General features: G+C 51.9%; 1 protein-coding gene across 1 annotated transcript in view; it reads right to left on the bottom strand.

The window, feature by feature from the left end:
* TSPAN15 (tetraspanin 15) overlaps positions 1-20,070 on the bottom strand; it is a 49,817-nt gene that overhangs the window by 9,744 nt on the left and 20,003 nt on the right. The window contains exons 2-4 of the mRNA XM_036265414.1: positions 10,213-10,398; positions 8,922-8,996; positions 1,445-1,540 (exon numbers count right to left, since the gene is read on the bottom strand). Of these exons, the coding sequence (XP_036121307.1) occupies positions 1,445-1,540; positions 8,922-8,996; positions 10,213-10,398 (357 nt within the window). The remainder of the gene's footprint in view (positions 1-1,444; positions 1,541-8,921; positions 8,997-10,212; positions 10,399-20,070) is intronic.

The raw sequence follows: 20,070 nt of genomic DNA, 5'->3' as shown, positions 1-20,070 counted from the left end.
GGGGAGTGACATGGTTGAAGGTCCTGGTAGGAACATAAACCAGACAACCTCTCAGTGTCCCCACAGTGCCCTTTAGGCTGTTAGGTTTTAGGACCTGAAAGTGCAAAGGGCATTTGCTTTGCAATCAGACAGACCAGAGTTCAAATCCTCACACCAGCACTCCTAGCTGTGTGACTCCAGGCAAGTTGATCAGCCTCTCTGAGCCTCAGATCCTCATCTGTAAAGGAGGAAGAGATATTCCAGCTGTGCACAGCTGAGCTGAGAATTACAAAGAGAGCCGTGAATGATGCACCCAGCACAGGGTCTGGCACCAAGTGGTGCCCAATAAGCATGAGTCACCTCCCCACCAACCCACCCCGGGAGAGATAAAATCCCCAACCCAGCTGAGAGTTAGTTCCAATGAAAACACCATGCTCCACCCAACAGCCAGAGCTGACGGACTCATCCCTACAGAGAAGGGCCTACCAGAGGCTGCACCTGTTGTGAATACAGCCAAGCCCTGAGCCAAGGGAGTGGTCACCACGGGTGGCCCTGGGTGCAGAGAGATGTTGGTCCCCACTGAAGGCTATCATGAGGGATCAGGTCAGTGGAAGCCCCCAAGGTCATGTCCCAAGAAGTGCTGCCAGGGCTGAGTGGGCTCACAGCCTTCAAGCTCTGCTTGTCCCCCCCTAGAACTTGAGGACAGTGATCACCGTAGCTGACACTGACTGACTGAGCTCTTACCACAGGCCCAGCACTGCTCTAAGAACTTCTGAATTAAGTCAAGGCGATCTCGCAGTGAGCCAAGGGGAAGGACCATGAGAGCCCCTGACGCAGGGGAGGAACCTGAGGATCAGCCTGGATCGGTGTGTATAAGCCAAGGATTGTGGCTGGCCCTGCACTCCTGTTAGTGCACTAACAGGCTTGGGTGGACCTTGGGGGAGAGGCACAGCATCTCAAAATGACATCATCGTGTTCAAAGAGGGTCATGGAGGAAAAGGAGAAGTTTCGTTCTATTCCCAGTGCTGCAGAAATGGAACCAGGGAAGAGCTCTGGTCACACTGGGGCCGTCCTTGTCTTGGCAGAAAGTGAGCGCCCTGCCCCTGGGACCTTGGCTGCAGAGACTCGAGCTGGGTGGCTTTGTGCTCATTCCCAAAGAGCCCAAGGAAGGAGGCTCTTTGCCCATTGGAGCAGGGCACCCTGGGGCCCTGTAGGGTGGCTTATAGCTGCACCTGACCTTGTTCTTTTTAGAGAGAGAGTCCATGTAACTGGAGAGGGACAGGTAAGGCAAGGCATGTGGGCAAAGGGCTGGTTAAGGTCAGGCCCCATCCTCGATGGTCATCCATGGCCCATCCTTGCCTCCGACTTGGTCAGCCTCCTGCTTTGGGAATGGATAAGCCACGTAACCCATCACCCTCACCAAGAGCACGGGAGGCACATCTCTGACTCAAAAAGCCTGGCTCACCTTCTTCTGAACAAAGTCCATGATGTTTTTGAAGTCCAGGTCGTCATAGTAGTTCTCGATTCCTCGTCGGATGTTGTTGTTCAGAAAGTCGATGGTCTATTTAGACAGAGAAATTACAAGAGAAGAAGACCACACACACCTAAATCCAACCCAAGATTCCCCAGAAGTTCCCACTGGAACAGAGTGCCCACGTGCCCAGGTAGCCCCACCCCTGCCTGCATGGAGCACCCTCCATTCCCACCCCGAACACTCACGACCCCCTGTCCATACCCCCTCCTGGCTGCTAATGCCCATCTGATGCCTGAGCCCCTCTGCCATGTCTGAGCAGGACTGATTCACCCCTTTTCTCTGCAGATCAAACAACAGGCCCTGAGAGGGTGGGGCCCTGCTGGGGGTACACAGCTGCCCCAGTTCCCAGCCGGGTGCTCCTTCTGCTGCCCAAAGACAGGCCTGAATCCTCCTTGCCCTCCAGATCTCCTCTCCACTCGATGCTATCCCACCGCTTGTGTTATGGATAAGGAGACTGAGGCCAGGCAGGGGGCCTGACCCTCCCCGGCTCACAGAGCAGGCTGGTCAGGGCCCAGCCGGGACAGGAAATCAGGCTCCTGACTTCCCGCGCGCGCGGGCCTCTCCTCATCGCTGCCCGCTCTGGCCGGAGGAAAGGCCCACCTCCCCCTTGCACTGGGACAGTCCCCTCCGTGGAGAGCGCTGGCACGCCACCCCTCCCGGTCGCACTGGGCCTTCTGGATCAACAGCCTGGCTGTTGTGCTGAGACCCCGGAGCACAAAGGGCCCACAGCGGGAAGGGGTGGGGACGGGAATGTGGGCAGCCCAGCTCCACGCTCACAGGGACAATCGGGGCTTTCAGAGCAGGGAGGCCCTCGTATCATCAGAGGCTGAGCTGACACAAAGGGGCATTCTCGCCTCTGGAGCCAGATGATCCCCGGGGGAGGTGCCTGCGGGGACACTGGGACAGCAGGCCCGGGTTCCAGGCCCAGTGCTGCCACAGCAGGCCCTGGCACAGCTGCTGCCTTCTCTGAGCCTCGGTTTCCCTCTGAACCAACCCTGCAGCCTATCTGTAAGGCACTTCCAGCTCCGAGGCGGGAAGACGAGGCTGAGAGGGGCTCTGAAGCCTGCGATCAGAAACAGTCCGCGCAGCCCCCCAGGCCTCGGCACCTCCATTTCCTTACCCGCAAGATGGGGAGGGCAGTCCTGCCGCACAGGGCTTTGAGGTTTAAATAAACTAAAGCGACGGAAGTTCTTCTTGAGATGCTGGGTACATCGTAGCTCCTGGTCTTATTATCACAGCTCTTTCCTCTTCCAGGAGACACAAACCCTTTGCTGCCACTTTATACCCACCACGTCATCCGTGGAAAATAATCCCAAGGCAAAGCAAGGCCCTGAGTCTCGTCCAAAAGACATACTGCAACGGAGGCAGCCCCGGGACAAGACCCAGCCCCTGGCCTGGGACTCCACACAAACACCCTGCAGCCCAGAGAAGCCATGTGACTTGTCCAAGGTCACCCAGCTGGTCACTGGCAGATTGATGCTGGAATCAAGGTGTCAAACCCTCAGTCTGATCAACTTTAAGAAGCCAAGATAAGAACCCAAGGTTGTTTGGGGTCATCTCCCCAACCCATCTCGTGTCAGGAAGAGACGCACAAAGGATAGACCGGCCACGTCCTTCCGGATACACTGCGCAGAGCCAAGGTAGCGAAGAGACTGGCTCAGGGAAGCCTCCCTGTGGCCAGCAGGAAAAGCCTCTGCTGATGATAAAGGAAAAGCTGCTCCGGAGCAGAGCTGGGAGCTGGGGAAGACGGGAGGGCAGCGGGAGGCCTGCGGGAGGCCTGGGCCAGACCCGCTCCCGCGTGAAACCCTCTGCACTCAAAAGCCCACAGCCCTGCACATGTCTGGCGCTGGCTCCTGGGGCAGGGGCTGGGTGGCCACACAGCCTGGGCAGAGCAGGGACCACCTGCCTTCCCAAACTGGGTGTCTGTTCCTCTGGGTGATGAAGGGACAGGCCAGCCAGCTGGGACATGGTTGGTGTCTAAGAAACAGGACACCAGGGCAGGGCCAGTCTGCCACCCGTGGCAGGGCAGGAAATGAGTTCATGGCATTGAATGACATGCTGCAGGGGCCTTGGCTGAGCGGAGGAGGCACAAGGGGGCAATGTGCGAGTCAGGGGCGCGCCTACGGCTACATGCCCGAGGCTGTGTCAGGCGGCTTCCTCCCGCTCTCGAGGCACTGCAGACAGTCCTGGTCCACCATGTCCTTCTGCACCTGCCCCAGCCCAGTGGCCACCTCCTAGGCCCTCTACTGGGTCACATGCTAGAGATGGAGGTGAGGGGATAAGGGCAGGAAGCCCAGGGCAGGGTCAGCAGAGGGGATGCCCTGAGGTTCGAAGGAAAGGCTCTCCTCCCTCTTTGGTGAGCACCCCTGACCTCCCCCACCAACCATCTGTCTGCACGCTTCCCAAAGCTGCTGACTCCAAGAGGCCTTGTGGAAATCAGGCCTCCCATCTGATAAACTGAGCTGGGCCCCTGAGGGAACAAGAGGCCCCACTGGAGGCTTCTCAAAATGGGCAGTAAAAACAGATGGTCCCTTGCCCAGCCAGTGTGGCTCAGTCAGTGGTTGAGCATCAACCCAGGCACCAAGAGGTCGCCAGTTCAATTCCCGGTCAGGGCACATGCCCAGATGTGGGCCCAATCCCCAGTGGGGGGCATGCAGGAGGCAGCCAATTGATGTTCTCTCTCATTGATGTTTCTCTCTCTCTCTCCCTCTCCCTTCCTCTCTCTAAAACAGATGGTCCCAGGCTCCATGGGAAGCAGCTGCCCCTAGCTCCCATCAGGGGCCTCTCTGCATCATGCTGGCTCTCACATGTGTGCACTGCCTTTAGCACTGTGTGTCCGTGTGTGTGTGTGTGTGTGTGTGTGTGTACAGGGAGATGTGCAGGACATATATGTGGTCCCTATACTGGGACAGGTTTGGGGAATGGGTGGGAAATTCCAGTGAGGCAGGTGAATTGCCAGTTCATTCATGACTGTAAAGAGCTATGTTCTGAGATACTGGGGAGCCACTCAGAGGACATGCCTTGTGGAGCGGGCTTCCTCTGCTGCTCCCAGATGACAAGCACACCCAGTGCCACCCCCACCCTGCTCTAAACCAGGTCACACCAGCAGGGGCAGCTCCAACAAGGACTAGAAAACCACCTTCATGAATGGCTGGCACAGCCTCAAGGCCACATGGCCTGGGCTCAATTAAGCCAGCAGTAAGCGAACATCAGAGGGCACGGGATCTCCAGAACACGCCGTTTAGGCCACCAGATTCCAGCCACCTCGCTCTCCCTTTTACGTCTGCTTTCAAAGATATCCGAAGCCTCCGCATCACCCCCTCAGCAGAGATGCTTAGCATGTTTCTACATAAATGAGGAGTTGGAAGGGGTGGGGGCGTGTGGCAGCAGCGCCCCCAGGACCGGCAGCTGGAGGAGCAGGGAGAGGAGAGGGGGGAAGGGGGCAGCTGGAGCCTCCCACCAGGCCTCTGGGGATGGAGCTGTCCTAACTGCCTGGATTCCTGGAGGCTGCCGGGTCCCACACCAGATTCTAAGACCCGAGGTGGCAGAGGGAAGGAGGCCTGGGATGGGGACACAGATGTACCAGGTATAGCCCAGCACCCTCTGGGTGTCCCTGCTCAGCTCTGCCTGACTGGGAACACATCCCTGCCACCCCAAGAGAGGCCCTAGAACGGGCTGGGGTGATGATAGGTAAGAGGGGTGAGACACAAATTCTGGAGGTCATTCCGGTTTTCCTCTCACTGGCTGGGGTCAAGACACTGCTTTTCTGTTCCTAACGCCCAGGCCCTCAGGGCCACTTGCTCTGTGCCCAGCTCCCCAGTGCATGGCCACTAGACCCTGTACAAGCAGAGAGGCCATTTCAGTCTGACCCTCAGGTCATGCCTGACAGCAAAAACCTCGTCCAGGATCAAGAGTTGACAGAGTTGCTGCCTTATACCTGGGAGTCTATTTATCTTTTGCAGCCTGGTTGTGCCCATGATCTATGAATCTCCCTGAGAACTTAATATGTAATCATTAGCTTAATGATCTGTCCCCATTTGTCACCAAAAGTAGATTCTTAGAGTTATCAGTGGGGCTGACTTGTTATAGTGTGGCTCATAGAAATCTGTCTTCTCCTCAGGAAAAAATGGAATTGGGAACTCACCTCCTCCCAGAAGCTGACCTTGATTGCTCCTCCTCACCTGTTCCTCCACCTTACACTGCCTCCTCCTGCCGCCATCAACCAGCCAGGCTGCTCCTCCCCTATCCTCACCATTGGCTCATCTCTGGTTTTATGAAATCAATCACATCAGAGTTGGAAGGGACATTATTTTTCTGTATATGGTATTTTCCCCTTGATTCTGACAAAAGAAAAAGAAATTTGGAAGCTAGGAAAAAATATATAAATGAGAAAATAAAAATTGCCCTAGTACAATCCCTTAGAAGAAATAAGAGTTTGTATGTTCATATTTCTATTTCCTTCCAGAGTTTTCCAGGCCTACTTTTTATTGTGGAAATCTTATTCAACTTACAGTTTTTAAAATCTCATTTTTCAATTACTTTGAATTATGTATTACACGCATATGATAGCACAGCCCACCAGGAGCCCCCCAAACAGCTGAGACCCTGATGGTGAGGGTACTTCCTGGGCTACGTACTGAGACCCTCCCCTGACAGGGCCCGGAGAGGGGACAGACACCCCATCCAAGGGGAAGAAACACACTTCACTCCATGGTTCCCTTGGATTCTGGGGGCAGCTGGGGCTCTGACCTCGGACCCACAGCACCCTAGCTGTGAGGACTAAGTGACCCTGGAGGGTTCACCTTGGCTCAGCTCCCTCACTAAAACAGAGGAGTGGTGTCATAGCCCTGTGACCTACAAGGGACTGGAAAATGACCAATCAGACTGCCTCTGTGAAAGCATGCTGGAAACCAAACTGCTGCTCACTTAGGGGACTGTTTATGACAACCTCGGATGCTGCTGACCATGACCTGGACCTGGGCTGCAGCCAGGAAAGCACTAACCCATAATCCCAAGGCCGGCCGGGAGCCCTGCTGGCGGCGCAGGAAAGCATCCCAAAGGGCAAATGGAATAAACAACTCTCCCCGCAACACTGCCAAAACATAAACCATGCCCTGGATCTGCCAGCGCAGACAGATGGGCTGCCAAAGAGAAACGGGGAAAGGGGAGGAGCAGGTAGCAAGGCTAGATTGGGAAGACAACCAATGGGGCACATAAGAAATCAAAACGGAAATAAAAAAATATCTTAAGACCCATGAAAATGAAAACACAATGTACCAAAACTTATGGGATACAGAAAATACAGTTCTAAGAGGGAAGTTTATAGTGATGTTTATAGTGATTCTTTCTACATTAAGGGAAAAAAAGAATCTCAAATAAACAATCTAACTTTACACCTCAAAGACCTATAAAAACAAACTAAGCCTAAAGTTAGTAGAATGAAGAAAATAACAAAGAGTGGAAATAAATAAAATAGAGACCAGAAAGACAATAAGAAAAATCAATAAAACTAAGAGTTGCTTTTCTGAAAAAGATAAATAAAATTGACAAACCTTTAGCTAGACTATGAAAAAAGAGAAGATTCATATAAATAAAATCAGAAATGAAGATGTTACAAAAATAAAAATAAAAGAGGAGACATTACAACCGATGTCACAGAAATACAAAGGATCATAAGAGACTATGACGAACACTTATACACCAACAAACTGGATAACCTAGAAGAAATGGATAAATTCCTAGAAACATACAACCAACCAAGACTGAATCATGAAGAAATAGGAAATCTGAACAGAACAATAATGAGTAAAGAGCTTTAATCAGTAATCAAAAGTCTTCCAATAAAGAAAAGTCCAGGATAAGATGGCTTCACTGGTAAATTCTAAGTGTTTAAAGAATTATTACCAATCCTTCTCAGATTTTTCCCAAATATTGAAGAGAAGGGAACACATCCAGATTTATTTATGAGGCCAGCATTGCACTGATACCGAAGCCAACAAGGACACAAGAAAAAATTTATAGGCTAATATCCCTGATGAACATAAATGCAAAAATCCCCAACAAAATATTAGCAAATGAAAATCAACAGAATTTTAAAAATCACACACCATGATCGAGTGGGATTTATCCCTGGGATGCAAGGATGGTTCAAAATCTACAGATCAATCAATGTGCTATACCACATTAACAGAATAAAAAATAAAAATCATATGATCATCTCAATAGATGCAAAAAAGTCATTTGACAAAATTCAGCATCTTTGGTGATAAAAACTCTCAACAAAGTAGTATAGAAAGAATGTACCTCAACATAATAAAGGTCATACATGACAAGCCCACAGCTAACATCATACTCAAAAGTAAAAAGCTAAAAACTTTTCCTAAGATCAGAAACAGACACAGTGCCCACTCTCACCACTTTTATTCAACATAGTACTAAAGTCCCAGCCACAGTAAAAAATTAGGCAAGAAAGAGAAATAAAAGGCATTCAAATTAGAAAGAAAGAAGTAAAATTATCTGTTTGCAGATGACATGATGTTTATATAAGGAAAATGTTCACATGCATTCTCTTATCAAATCCTTACCCCAAACTCCAGCTAGGAACCATGATCCCCTAAGGAACCTAGGGGCTGCCAACAGGTTATGCTTGCCCAGGTCACACAGCTGGTATGAGGCTACATGGCCTGCAGTGGAAACTGTGGGAGACCAGAAGCCCTGAGAATCTTTCCAGCTCAAAGGGGCCCTGACTCTGCAAACCCTTCCAGAGGGGTTTCATGGCACGCGGCCTTCTTGGCCTTTCTCTTGCCCTCGCTCTATTTTCCAGCACAGCAAAGTTCTGTAGATAGACACTGCCTCTAAAACGTACTCCAAACCCCTGGTCTCCCCACACCCCCACACCCTGCAGCGAGGAAAATGCAAACCAGATCACATCACTTCCTCTGCAAAGGCTTCCTATTGCCTTCAGAGAAATTCCCAGCTCCTAAATCCCGGCCCCTGAGAACCCACGTGATCTGCACTGGCGGGCACTCCAACTCCAGTTCCCACCCCTCCCCATTTCTCATGCCCTTCAGCCAAGTGGCATCCACTTGGGTCCACATACCCACCAAGCTCCCCTCTGCCTCAGTGGCTCCCTCTGCCTGGCATCTGCTCCCGATGAGCCTCACCTTGTAGGCTGCCCTTCATTACTTCATTATTGTCCTCCCCATCTGCACCCCAGGCCCTCTCCCAGCACCCTGTCTTGTTTCTTGTTCTTTGGCTTCCTTTTTCAGTGTCCATCTCACCAGCAAAATAAACACTCCACAAGGAATTTTATACCCTGCTCTCTGTGCACGCCCTGTTTTATAGTCCAGGGCACACACCCAGTGGGTGCTCAGCATACACATGGCTGATAAATGTGTCACAGGCCCACCTGGTTCCGGAAGAGCAAGGCCACCACGCCACCAGTGAGCTCGATTATGAGGCAAATCCCAAGGATGTACATAAACTGAAAAACAAAATTCAGAGATTCACCTAGAGGGGTAGAGGAAGCGCCGTCTGCTCCAACGTCAAGAGCAATCAGGGGAACCATCTCTGCCAGAGCTCTTTCTTCTCCTGGGACTCTCGCCCCTTCCTCCTGTGAGGACACAGGATGTGGACAGACATTTGGAGGAAAAGCCCGTCTTTGGAGCCAATGGTCAGGAAGAGTGACTCAGCGGTCCAAGCCAGACTGTGACTGAGGTTTGTGTCAAGGCTCCTCAGCAGGATCTAGGTGGAAAACACACACCCCTCCCCCAACCTCCACAAGGAGAGCTGGTCCTTGCTCTGGCTGCCCCAGAGGGGACAGGCCTAGCTTATTGGGCAGGGTAGGGTAGCATTTGCAGCTGTGCAGGCAGAGCCCCTCAGAAGTGGCTTCCCAGACCCCCCGAGTGGGTAAGGGGATGTCTGAGATTTGGAGGATATGCACCCCACCCCTGCCCTTGATCACAGAATAGGCATTGTCCAAACCGATGCCAGCAAAGTCTAGCCTCAGGCAGCCGAGGCCCTGCTTCCAGGGCTTTCTGGGGCTTCCTGCGGAGGAAGACAATGAAGCCAAACACCCATGCAATGCAGAGTCGATGCATCTGCCTATGTGGCACCCCCAGCTTTGGGGAGTCATCCCTCACCCCACAGTAAGGGGGCAGGCCCTTCAGAGTCCTGAGACTTTGGCCAGAGTTACCAAGAAAGATTCCCTGGAATCAAGAGCCACAAGGACTCTGTGGCCTGAAGCTGCTGGTGACCAGCACAAAGAGCGAATGAGGACAGTGCCCAGCGTCCAGCTGGGAGGTGGCAGGAGAGAGAGCCCAAGGGCACTGTCTACACCCCTGGGCCCAGTGTGCATTAGCTGGTTAGATGAGTAAGAGCTTCCTACCAACTTTTTTTGGTTTTGCTTGCTCTCATTTGAGTGTGGTTTCTCCCACTTCCAACTGAGAGTCTGGACCAACACAGGGTTTAAGTAAGAAGAATAGTATAGAAAAATAGTATTCAAATCAGCCCTTGTACGCAGCAGTGGCGGTGACCAACTTGGACAGCTAGGCTGATCCAGGACACCCTCTAGAAGAGCTGATTTGAGGCAAGGACTGAAAAACCGGGCAGCCTGAAGGCAATGGGACAGTCTCCCACCTTTTGGGGGGACTCCAAGGACCCACTACCTACCAGCTAAGGGGTGCAGAGGGCTGACTCACCACTTGAAGAAGGCACAGGTTGTCACGAAGGGAGGCCAGCACGCCAATGAAGGAGACGATGAACATGATGACTCCTAGGAGGATGAGGATAATGGCCGGGGCCAGAAAGGCACTTTCAAGGGTTTTGTATTTCTGCCGCTCGACCTCTGCATAGATCCCCACTGACAGAACCAGAGTCCCGATCAGCTGCAGCAAGAAAGCAGGGAGTGAGAGATGAGAAGGACTGGAAGTCACCTGATTTCCCTCCAAAGAGTTTATTTGAAGGTTGTGGTGCCTCCATAGGTGGTGGTGGGGGTCCCCCTAGATGACCATACAAGGGCTGAATATAATCCCCTAAAATTCCTATGCTGAAGTCCTAACCCCCAGAACCTCAGCATGTGACTGTATTAGGAGCCTTTGAAGAGGTAATTAGGCCCGGCTGGTGTGGCTCAATGGATTAAGCATCGTCCACTTAAGAGGTCCTGGTTGATTCCCAGTCAGGACACATGCCTGGGTTGCAGCTCAATCCCCAGTAGGGGACATGCAGGAGGCAGCCAGTCGATGCGTCTCTCTCACATCGATGTTTCTATTGCTCTCCCTTTCTCTCTCTCTCTCAAAAGTCAGTTAAGAGGTAATCAGGCCCTGGCCGGTTTGGCTCAGCAGTTAGAGCATCAGCCCACGGTCCAGAGAGACTGGAGTTCAGTTCCCACAAAGGGCATGTACCTCAGTTACAGTTTGTCCCCCTCCCCGGTTGGGGTCATGTGGGTGGCAACCAGTCGATGTGTGTCCCTCTCTCCCTCCCGCTCTGTCTGAAGATGAATGCAAAAAGTATCCTCGGGTGAGGATTAAAAAAAAAAAGAGAGAGAGGTAATTAGGTTAAAATAAGGTCATGTGGGTGGACCTTAATCCAATCTGACTGTTGTCCTTATAAGAAGAGATTAGGACACAGACAGACACAAGGAGCAGACAGCCACCTTCAAACCAAAGACAGCAACCTCAGAAGAAACCAGCCCAGCCAACAGACAGCTGGTTTCATCTTAGACTTCCAGCCTCCGAACTGTGACAATAAGTGTCTGTGGGTTAAGCCACCCCGTCTGTGGTACTGTTATAGCAGCCCTAGCAAACTGATGCAGACCCTATTTGGAAATTTAGAGAAAAGTCCTGGTGAGTCAGAGGGAATGCCTGTTAGAGGGTCAGGACCTGGGCCTTTGCACGGGCTGTTCTTATTGCCTGGAATGCTCTTCCTCTGAAATCCACATGGCTCACTCCCTCACCTCCTTTCTGCCCTGGCTCCACTGTCCGGTGCACAGTGAGACCTTCAAGGGCCATCTTATTTAAAAAGGAATCCCTCCTCCTGAAACTCCTGATCTCGTTTCCCTGTTCCTCCTCTGCACTTACTAGCATTTAACATATGACTTTTTTCCTTTGATTTAATTGTTTGTCTTCCGCACCAGAACATAAGCTCCATGCCAGGAGGGGTATTTTCAACTGTTTCCGGGCATCCCCAGCAGCCAGTACAGTCCTGACACTTAGGAAGTATAGTCAGTGTTTATACTCAGTGTCTGATTTCTTTTGTTGTTGTTGTTAATCCTCACCAGAGGGTATTTTTTCTATTGATTTTTAGAGAGAGGAAGGTGGGGGGCATCAATGTGAGAGACACATCTATTGGTGCCTCCACCACAAGCCCCAACCAGGGCCGGGATCAAACCTGCAACCCAAGTAAGTGCCCTTGACTGGGAATTGAACCCAAGACACTTCAGTGTACAAGATGACACTCTAACCACTGAGCCACACGGGCCAGGGCTACAATCAATGTCTGCTGAATGGATACAAACTGGGCTTCCTAATAGACCCTGCTGGGTTGGAGGTTGATGCTGTCTACCCAGTCTCTGGCCTGCCCAAGGATTCTGACTTTCTGGGTCTCACATTCCCGAGGGCAGGGACAAAGCATCAGAGACCCTGGACTTCGCTGAGCGGAAGGCAATGTGGGGGAGTGACCGAAAGCCATGGTGCTGTCAGCTAAGGCCCGAGTAGAGGAAGTGAGGGGTAATACTGAGAAGATGTTGGCAAGATATGCCATGAACACAGATAACCTGAGTCAACGTCCGGGACACTGAGGGGCTGTCCCTCCAGGGACTGGTCTACCCTGGCCTTGAACCGGCTATAGCATGCCTTCCCAGCACAGCCCCCGACTGCCTTCTAAGAGGGCTGGGTAAAAGGACGTGCCTGCTCCCCCTAGGCTCTGACAAATGGCAAGGATGCCAACAGTCAAACAGACCGAGCTTCTTGGAAACACCGGATGACAGGATTACCCCCTCCCTCAGTCCCGCATTCTGCTGTATTTCACAGCTAAGTGCCATTCCCTTGGTTTGAAAAGACAGTTGGGATTGCAGAGATCCACACCCCCCAGCCTAGCAGGATGTCCTTCCAGTACACACTGGCCAGGAGGAGCTGAAGGTGTTGACAAACTCACGGGAAGCCACTTATGAACAAGCTGGCCACGTCTGGGAAACTGAGTGAAATGATGTCATCAAAATTACCTACTTGGTAAATGTTAAAATCTATAAGGCAGGACACATGTGTGCGCGCACACAGCCCTACACAGGAAAATGGTGATCACAGGAAATAAGATCTACCTTCGATAGAGAAAGATTAACCAAAGACTCTCTGGTCACTTCATGCTCCAAAACCCAGAACATGGTGAAATCGTTATTCAAGGTCAGCCTCAGCCCCGCGAGTCCTCTGGGAACAAGGGCAGGCAGCTTTTAATAGCCAAATCTCCCCCTTCCGAATCACTGCACTTACAAAGAGTCAGTCTCCCAACCCGAACCCTAACCGGACACACCGCGGTCGCCCCTCCACCCCGAAGCTAGGATTATGGGTAAAGAGAACCCCGGAGAAGCGAAGTCTTCGGAGCCCAGGCAGAGGGCGAATTAACGCTGCGAGGGCAAAGTGAACCGTGGGCTGCAGAACCGGGGTTTCATTTCCACCCTGATGAAAAGTAGAATCCTCATGCTGTCGCTGAACCGACAGAACAGCTTCTGGTATTTTCAGAACTGATGCACATACTTTTGAGAGTCGTACATTTCCTGTTATAAAAAAAGTTCTTCTCAGGCAGGATGGCCATGGCCCTAGCCTGCCGCCCCCTCCCCGCCCCTGAGGCTGTGCTGCTGAGGTCAGGTGCCCTGCTTTGGAAACCATCTCCAAAACACCAGAGCGTCACTGCCCCAGCTCTGAGCAGGACTGACCCCAGCCCTCTCCATGACGGCGCTCGGTGGCCTCTGTTTCCACAAGCTCCCCGGAGCCCAGGGCCACCCCAGGACAGCCGTGCCGGCAGGAAACGAAACTCCCTCTGATCTCCCTCCTGTTGTCAAGCATCGCATTTCCTTCCTAGTCGGCCCTACAACCTTCCCCGGCCCTGGAGCCATAGGAAAAGCTATCATAGCAAATGCAAACCCAAGCCTCCGGGCGCTGCCACCACTGTGTACCCAGCCATCGCAGGCCTGTCCCTCCGGGTCCACCCAGAGGTGCTGCCGCCCCAGCCCTCCCGGAGGCCTGGCAGCCAACCCCCAAGGCGGCTCACACGGCACAGGCTGATCTGGGCTCCTCTTTTCCCAGAAACTTCAAGATTTCCAAATGATATTTACATCTCCGATGACATCAGTTTATGTTTCCATTTAAATATAAAAATTAACTGTCGATGCCAGTGTGGATCACATCCACTCTTCCCTAATTATAGCCTTCCACCAGGCTGCCGGCCACTCCAGCTCCAGCGCAGGAAGCAAATGGACTATTTGTCAAGCAGGACAGCTTCAGCTAAACAGGGTGGGGGCAGAGGGCACACAGCCACGCTCATCTGGGGCCAAAGAGGGGGAGAACACGCTGCCGGCAGCCTACAGGCCAGGCCCAAAGTCCCAGGCTTTGCAAACCACATGGTGCCTTCAACAGGCTGCACAGGAGCCCTGCTGTCCCACGTAAAAGGGGCCTGAAAGTCCCCTCTGAGCCCTGCAGGGAGAGGCCCAGCCCCACCCAGCTGCTGAGAAACAGGAGTCCCTCCAGCACCTGGGTCTCCTCCTTCAGGAAGCATCTGGTCACTTGGTCCCCTGCACAGACTGGCTCACCCCCAGCTGAGGCAAGCCTGCATTTAGAGGGGACCTGAAAGGCCCATATTCACTCCAAAACGCACAGACTAGGCACCTACTGTGTTCCAGGCCTTGAGGTCACAATGGGTGACAAGACGAGATATGGGGTAAGGCTGGGTGAGGGGAGATTGAGAGAAGCTAGGAATGGCCTCTACGGTCCTAGGGATGAAATCCAGGGGGTCTTTCAACTGGGGATGGAGAAAAAGGTCACACCTTTACTTCTGTTAACCTCTAAGTGAATTGTGCCTCATACAGACAAGGTAAAGGACCCCTTGGTCTACGGGAAGCCAACTGCAATTTCTACTGGAGAGATGCAGAGGATTAGGAATTTGAACAACAGTGAGGGGAAGAAAGAAACTGTCAGAAAATCAGGATGGGCTTCCTGGAGGAGCCACTGTTTCCTGGAAGGCCCCAAGAATTGCTTCATTCTAAAACTATCTCATGGGGCACTTGATGCTCCGGGGCTCTATGTTGAGCCCAAAGAGAGCACTTTTCTGAGTTTCTAGAGATGTGGGGAATAGCTAAACTCCAAGACCTGAGAGAGATTTTAAATAAGTTGGGGCCAGCAGGATCCCTGCACCCAGGCCTTTGCATCAGCCCTTCTGCCCCAGGCCAATTCTGCTGGCCCTGGGCCAAGCCCACCCTGCAGACAGCCTCCTACTCAGACCACAGCTTCTCTTCTGTCCAGACTGGGGCTGGAAGGAGCAGTAGAGGCAAGATTGGAGACAGGAGTTGGCATTCCGGGCTGCCATTTATTAGCTCAGTGCCCTTGGCCATGCCACTTCCCCTCTGTGACCCTCTTGCACCTGTAGCACAGGAAGGCCTGCTGCATCTATAAAATGCTGCACCGCATCCCGCCAAGTGCGAGACCTGCACCATCTCCCTCAACTTCCACACTCCCTCACATCCTAGAAATGAGGAGTCTCATCTTAGAGACCAGGCTCGATGCGTCACAGGAGAAGTAGAGTCATCAGGATTCATGACAAAACCTGTCTGGCCTGCCACCAGGGCTTCCAGACCAGCCTTTTGCAAAGACCTGGGAGAGAACTGATCTGCAATGTCAACAGAATATTCTATGACGTTGGTAACATCCAATACAGTAGCCACGAGCCACGTGTAACTAACAAGCTCTTGAAATGTGGCTTGTGTGTCTGAGGGGACTACACTTTTCATTGTATTTCATTTAAATTAATTTAAATCCGGCCACCTGTAGCTAGTGGCCACCATGCTGGACAGCACAGACCCAGAGCGTCTCTCACCGGATGCTCTCCCTTACCATTCCCACGTTGACACTTTCCGAAAGCAGAGACCACCTACTTTATTTTTTAATAAAAAATCGTGTGTCCTAATCAATCTGCCACTAGCCAGAGAAGGTTCAGTTAGTGTTCACTGACTTCATTCAGGGAAAACCGCCTCTTCCCCCACTTTCCCCAAGAAAGCTCAGTTCTGTTGTCCCAGCCCTTCTTTCCAGTCTCAGGGGGCCCTGGCAGCGCCTCCGACCAAACTGATACAGGGCCCAGACCCCCTCCAGGACTCCAGGGCAGTGTTCTAAGCTCTGGGGGCCCTGAACCCCGGTGCCATTGACCTGGCCCCTGTCCTAAGCCGGTGCTTGAGGAATGGGGCTTCTTTAAACCCCACATAAAGCCAGCCCTTGAGAAAGCAGCAGAGGCCCCGCCTACTGCCAACAAAGAAGCCGGTTCCTGGTCTTTGTCACCAGTACTTTGCTGTCAGCTCTGCCTTAACCCTGGACTTCCTTTGAAAAACTGGAGATCAAGCCCTGGCTGATGTTGCCAAGTGGTTAGAGCATCGGCCCACGAAATGAAGGGCCTTGGGTTTGATTCCCAGTCAAGGGCATGTACCTGGGTTGCAGGTTCAATCCCGGCCCTGGTTGGGGTGAATGCAAGAGGCAACCAATTGATGTCTGTCTCTCTCTCTCTCTCTCTCTCACCTCTTCTTACTCCTCCTCCTCCTTCCCTCCCTTCCACTCTCTAAAAATCAATGGAAAAAATATCCTCGGGTGAGGATTCACAAAACAAAAACCTGGAGATGAAGTACAGAGAACTCGGTTAATTGCAACCCTTGATCCATGACGTCCTCTCAGACACCTGCTTTGTAATGTAACAAGCACCATTAATAACCGGTCCTGTCCCCAGTGATCTGCCGTGACCCCACTGTCACACACTAAGGCTCCACATATGCCTAGGGCAGCTTCTGGCTCCCTACCTCTTCCGGCGGTCAATCTACCCCCTCGTAGTGACTATAGCCCTAGAACACATCTTAGCATCTAATAGGTCAAGGCCCTCCCTCCGGGCTTCTTCGGAAGTGTCCCGGAAATTCTTGGACCGTGACTCTTCCCTATACATTTTAGAATCATCTTATGAAGTTCCATGAAAAAAACCTGCTGAGGTTTGACTAGAGCCGCATGGAATCCATAGATCCCTTGGATGGAACTGAATCAGGTGTTCCTGCCCACGAGCAGATCTTCCTTCTTTACTCGTGTCACCTTCGCTATTACGCTCCCTCTAGGGAAATTCTCTCCACTTCCCTCGAGCTGCTCCATGGTCTGTGCAGGGCCGGGGGCTTCGGGAAGCAGTTTCCAGGCCTGCCTGAGCAGGCCCTCCAGCTAGGTCCCGGGTGGAAAACACGGCCTTTAGAAAACACACCGCTCTAAACAGCAGAGTGGGCACACCTGCCCGTTTTGCTACCCTCCTGTCACCAGCGGTGACAGAAACCTAATTTAAAAGACTCCCACATATTGTCTGCTCTCTGTATTGGGAAGTTTCTCCGAGGTCTATCTCGTCACCTTCTCTTTCACCCTGGATGATCTTCCACATTCCTAAGGCAAAATAAAAAATAAAAACACTGCCCTGCACATGGCACACTCCAGGCTCTGAAAGACCTAAGCTGGGCTGGGCAGAGATCCACCACAACATGGGAGCCCTGGGGGAAGGAGCTGCCCAAGCCCACTCTGCTTGGGCAGTTTGGGAACAGGCAGATGGGAAGTGGAGTAACAGATAAGTAACATAACTGGAGGATGTTCTGAAACCAGAGGCGGAGCAGTCGCTTCCTCCTGGGAATCAGGGAAGGCCCTCTGCAGCCGACCTTGAAGGAGGCACCGGGTTAGACTTCACACCCTGGACCCCCATCAGCACACACACTGACCCAATATACCTGCCGGAGGAATGAATCTGAGAAATCATACCACTTCACATGCCTATGAGCCCCAGGAGGAAACGGGTGGTCCCACTCCACAGGAGAGCCTTCCAAGGTTTAAGGACACGAGTGACTCGTGGTTCATCTGAAACCCATGGAAACAGCCAAGGGGGAAGGGGGAATCAAAAACAAATCCCTCTACCCAACACACTCCCCTCCCTGGTTTTCTTTCCTCTCCCTCTCTGGACCTTTCTCTCTCCCCACCTTCCCTGTGTCTGAACCAAGAGTCAGAACAGGAGGGAGGGCCATGTTCTCAAGGCATCAGAGTGATTATCTTCCTGGATCTCAGCCAAGGTCAGACTGACTCATTAGCCAGAGGCCGATCAGAACAGAAGCCAGTCTCCCCGGAATGCACCCAGACCCGTGGCTCTGCCAAGGGGACTTCCTGCTCAGGCCACGGCAGGCAGCCCCTCGGCCCGGGGTGGGGGCTGAGAGGCTAGGGATGATGACTGCAGACTGGGGTTCTGGGATGTGGGCTTGGAGACTCTAGAGATGAAGAGCTGTGCAGGGCTGGGGTGGAGCTGCTTCCTGCTGGGGTACACTGAGTACCCCCTGTGCCCGGTTGGCTAAGGCCCCACTGCTCATGGCTGCAAGCCGTTGGCAAGAGTGTATAAGATGACCAGGTCTCCCCATTTTTCAGGCCCTTTAAAAAGAGACACAGGGACTTCCGGTCAAGATGGCGGCGTAGGTAAACGCGGTATTGTGTCCTCCCACAACCACATCAAAGTTACAACTAAACTACAGAACAACCATCATTCAAAACCGCCCGAAATCAAGCTGAATGGAAGTCATACAACAACGGAATTAAAAAAAAAAAAAGCAGCTACATCCAGACTGGTAGGAGGGGCGGCAAGGGGTGGTGGCGGCGGCGAGACGGGCTGGTCCCAAACCCAAGTGTGGCGGATAAAAATCAGGAGGCTCCCGCGGCTGGGAAGGTCCTTCCTGAGGACTGAGGGGTCCCCATCCAACACCAGGTGCCCCGTTCAGGGTTCCAGTGCCAGGAAGAGAAGTCCCCATAACTTCTGGCTGGAAAAACCAGCAGGAACTGAGGTTCAGGGAAGCTGACCTGGCTGGAGCCCCAGGCAGCTCCCTAAAGGGCCCGCGCACGGACTTATCGGACTCTCTCCCTCTAAGCTCGGAGGGGAGGCAGCTCGAGGGGCGCCAGAGACAAACAGGGAAGAACTGAGCTGTTTGGCACTGGAGCAAGGGCTGGAGAGGGGGCTTTCTCCGGGACAAACGAGCTGTCAGAGGCCTTTGTTCCTTTGGTGAGCCCTTCCCGGGGGCGGCAGACAGAAGCCATATCTGGGACTCCAGCAACCTGGCTCACACTGGTAGCCCCGCCCTGGTGACTCCCTGAGACCCCGCCCCACCCCACCCAACTTTCAAGCCCACCCAAGCTGTTGCCACTTGCTTAACCATAGGATTGGCCAGTCTTGGATCCTGCTTGAGGTTTTCCTAAATTCTTTCAAACGAGCAGCATCGGGTCTCAGCGAGCCCCATACCTCTCGTTAAGTAATACACAGAAACAAACACAGGGAGGCAGCCAAAATGAGGAGACAAAGAAACAGGTCCCAAATGAAAGAACAGAACAAAACCCCAATAAAAGAACTATGCGAAAGGGAGATAAGCAACCTAACAGATACTGAGTTCAGAATACTGCTTATAAGGATGCTCAATGAACTTAGTGAGAACCTCAGTGAACTTAGGGAGAGCCTCAAGAGCATAAAAAAGACCAGTTAGAAATCATGGATACACAGTTAGAATTAAAGGAGGCATTAACTGAAATAAAGAATAATTTACACAGCTTCAATAATAGAGTATGTAAGTCCAAGGAGCAAACCATCGATTTGGAATATAAGGAAGCAAAAAACACCCAATCAGAACAGCAAAAAGAAAAAAGAATCCAAAAAAATGAGGATAGTGTAAGGAGCCTCTGGGACAACTTCAAGCGTGCCAACATTCGCATCTTGGGGGTGCCAGAAGGAGAAGAGAGAGAACAAGAAATCGAAAACCTGTTTGAAACAATAATGGCAGAAAACTTTCCTAACTTGGTGAAGGAAACAGACAAACTTTCCTAACTTGGTGAAGGAAACAGACAAACTTTCCTAACTTGGTGAAGGAAACAGACATACAAGTCCAGGAAGCACAGAGAGTCCCAAACAAGATGAACCCCAAGAGGCACACACCAAGACACATCATCATCAAAATGCAAAAGGTTCAAGACAAAGAGAGAATATTAAAAGCAGCAAGAGAAAGGCAACTAGTTACCTACAAGGGAGTACCCATTAGGCTGTCAGCTGATTTCTCAAAAGAAACTTTGCAGGCCAGAAGGGAGTGGCAAGAAATATTCAGAGTGATGAAAACCAAGAACCTACAACCAAAATTACTCTATCCTGCAAAGCTGTCATTTAGAATTGATGAACATATAAAAACTTTCCCAGACAAGAAACAGTTAAAGGAGTTCATCACTACCAAACCGTTATTATATGAAATGATGAAGGGTCTTTTTGAAGAAAAAGATAAA

This window comes from Molossus molossus, unplaced genomic scaffold (assembly GCF_014108415.1).
Source record: "Molossus molossus isolate mMolMol1 unplaced genomic scaffold, mMolMol1.p scaffold_m16_p_17, whole genome shotgun sequence".
NCBI lineage: Eukaryota > Metazoa > Chordata > Mammalia > Chiroptera > Molossidae > Molossus > Molossus molossus.
This window is presented reverse-complemented; position numbering and strand designations above follow the sequence as displayed.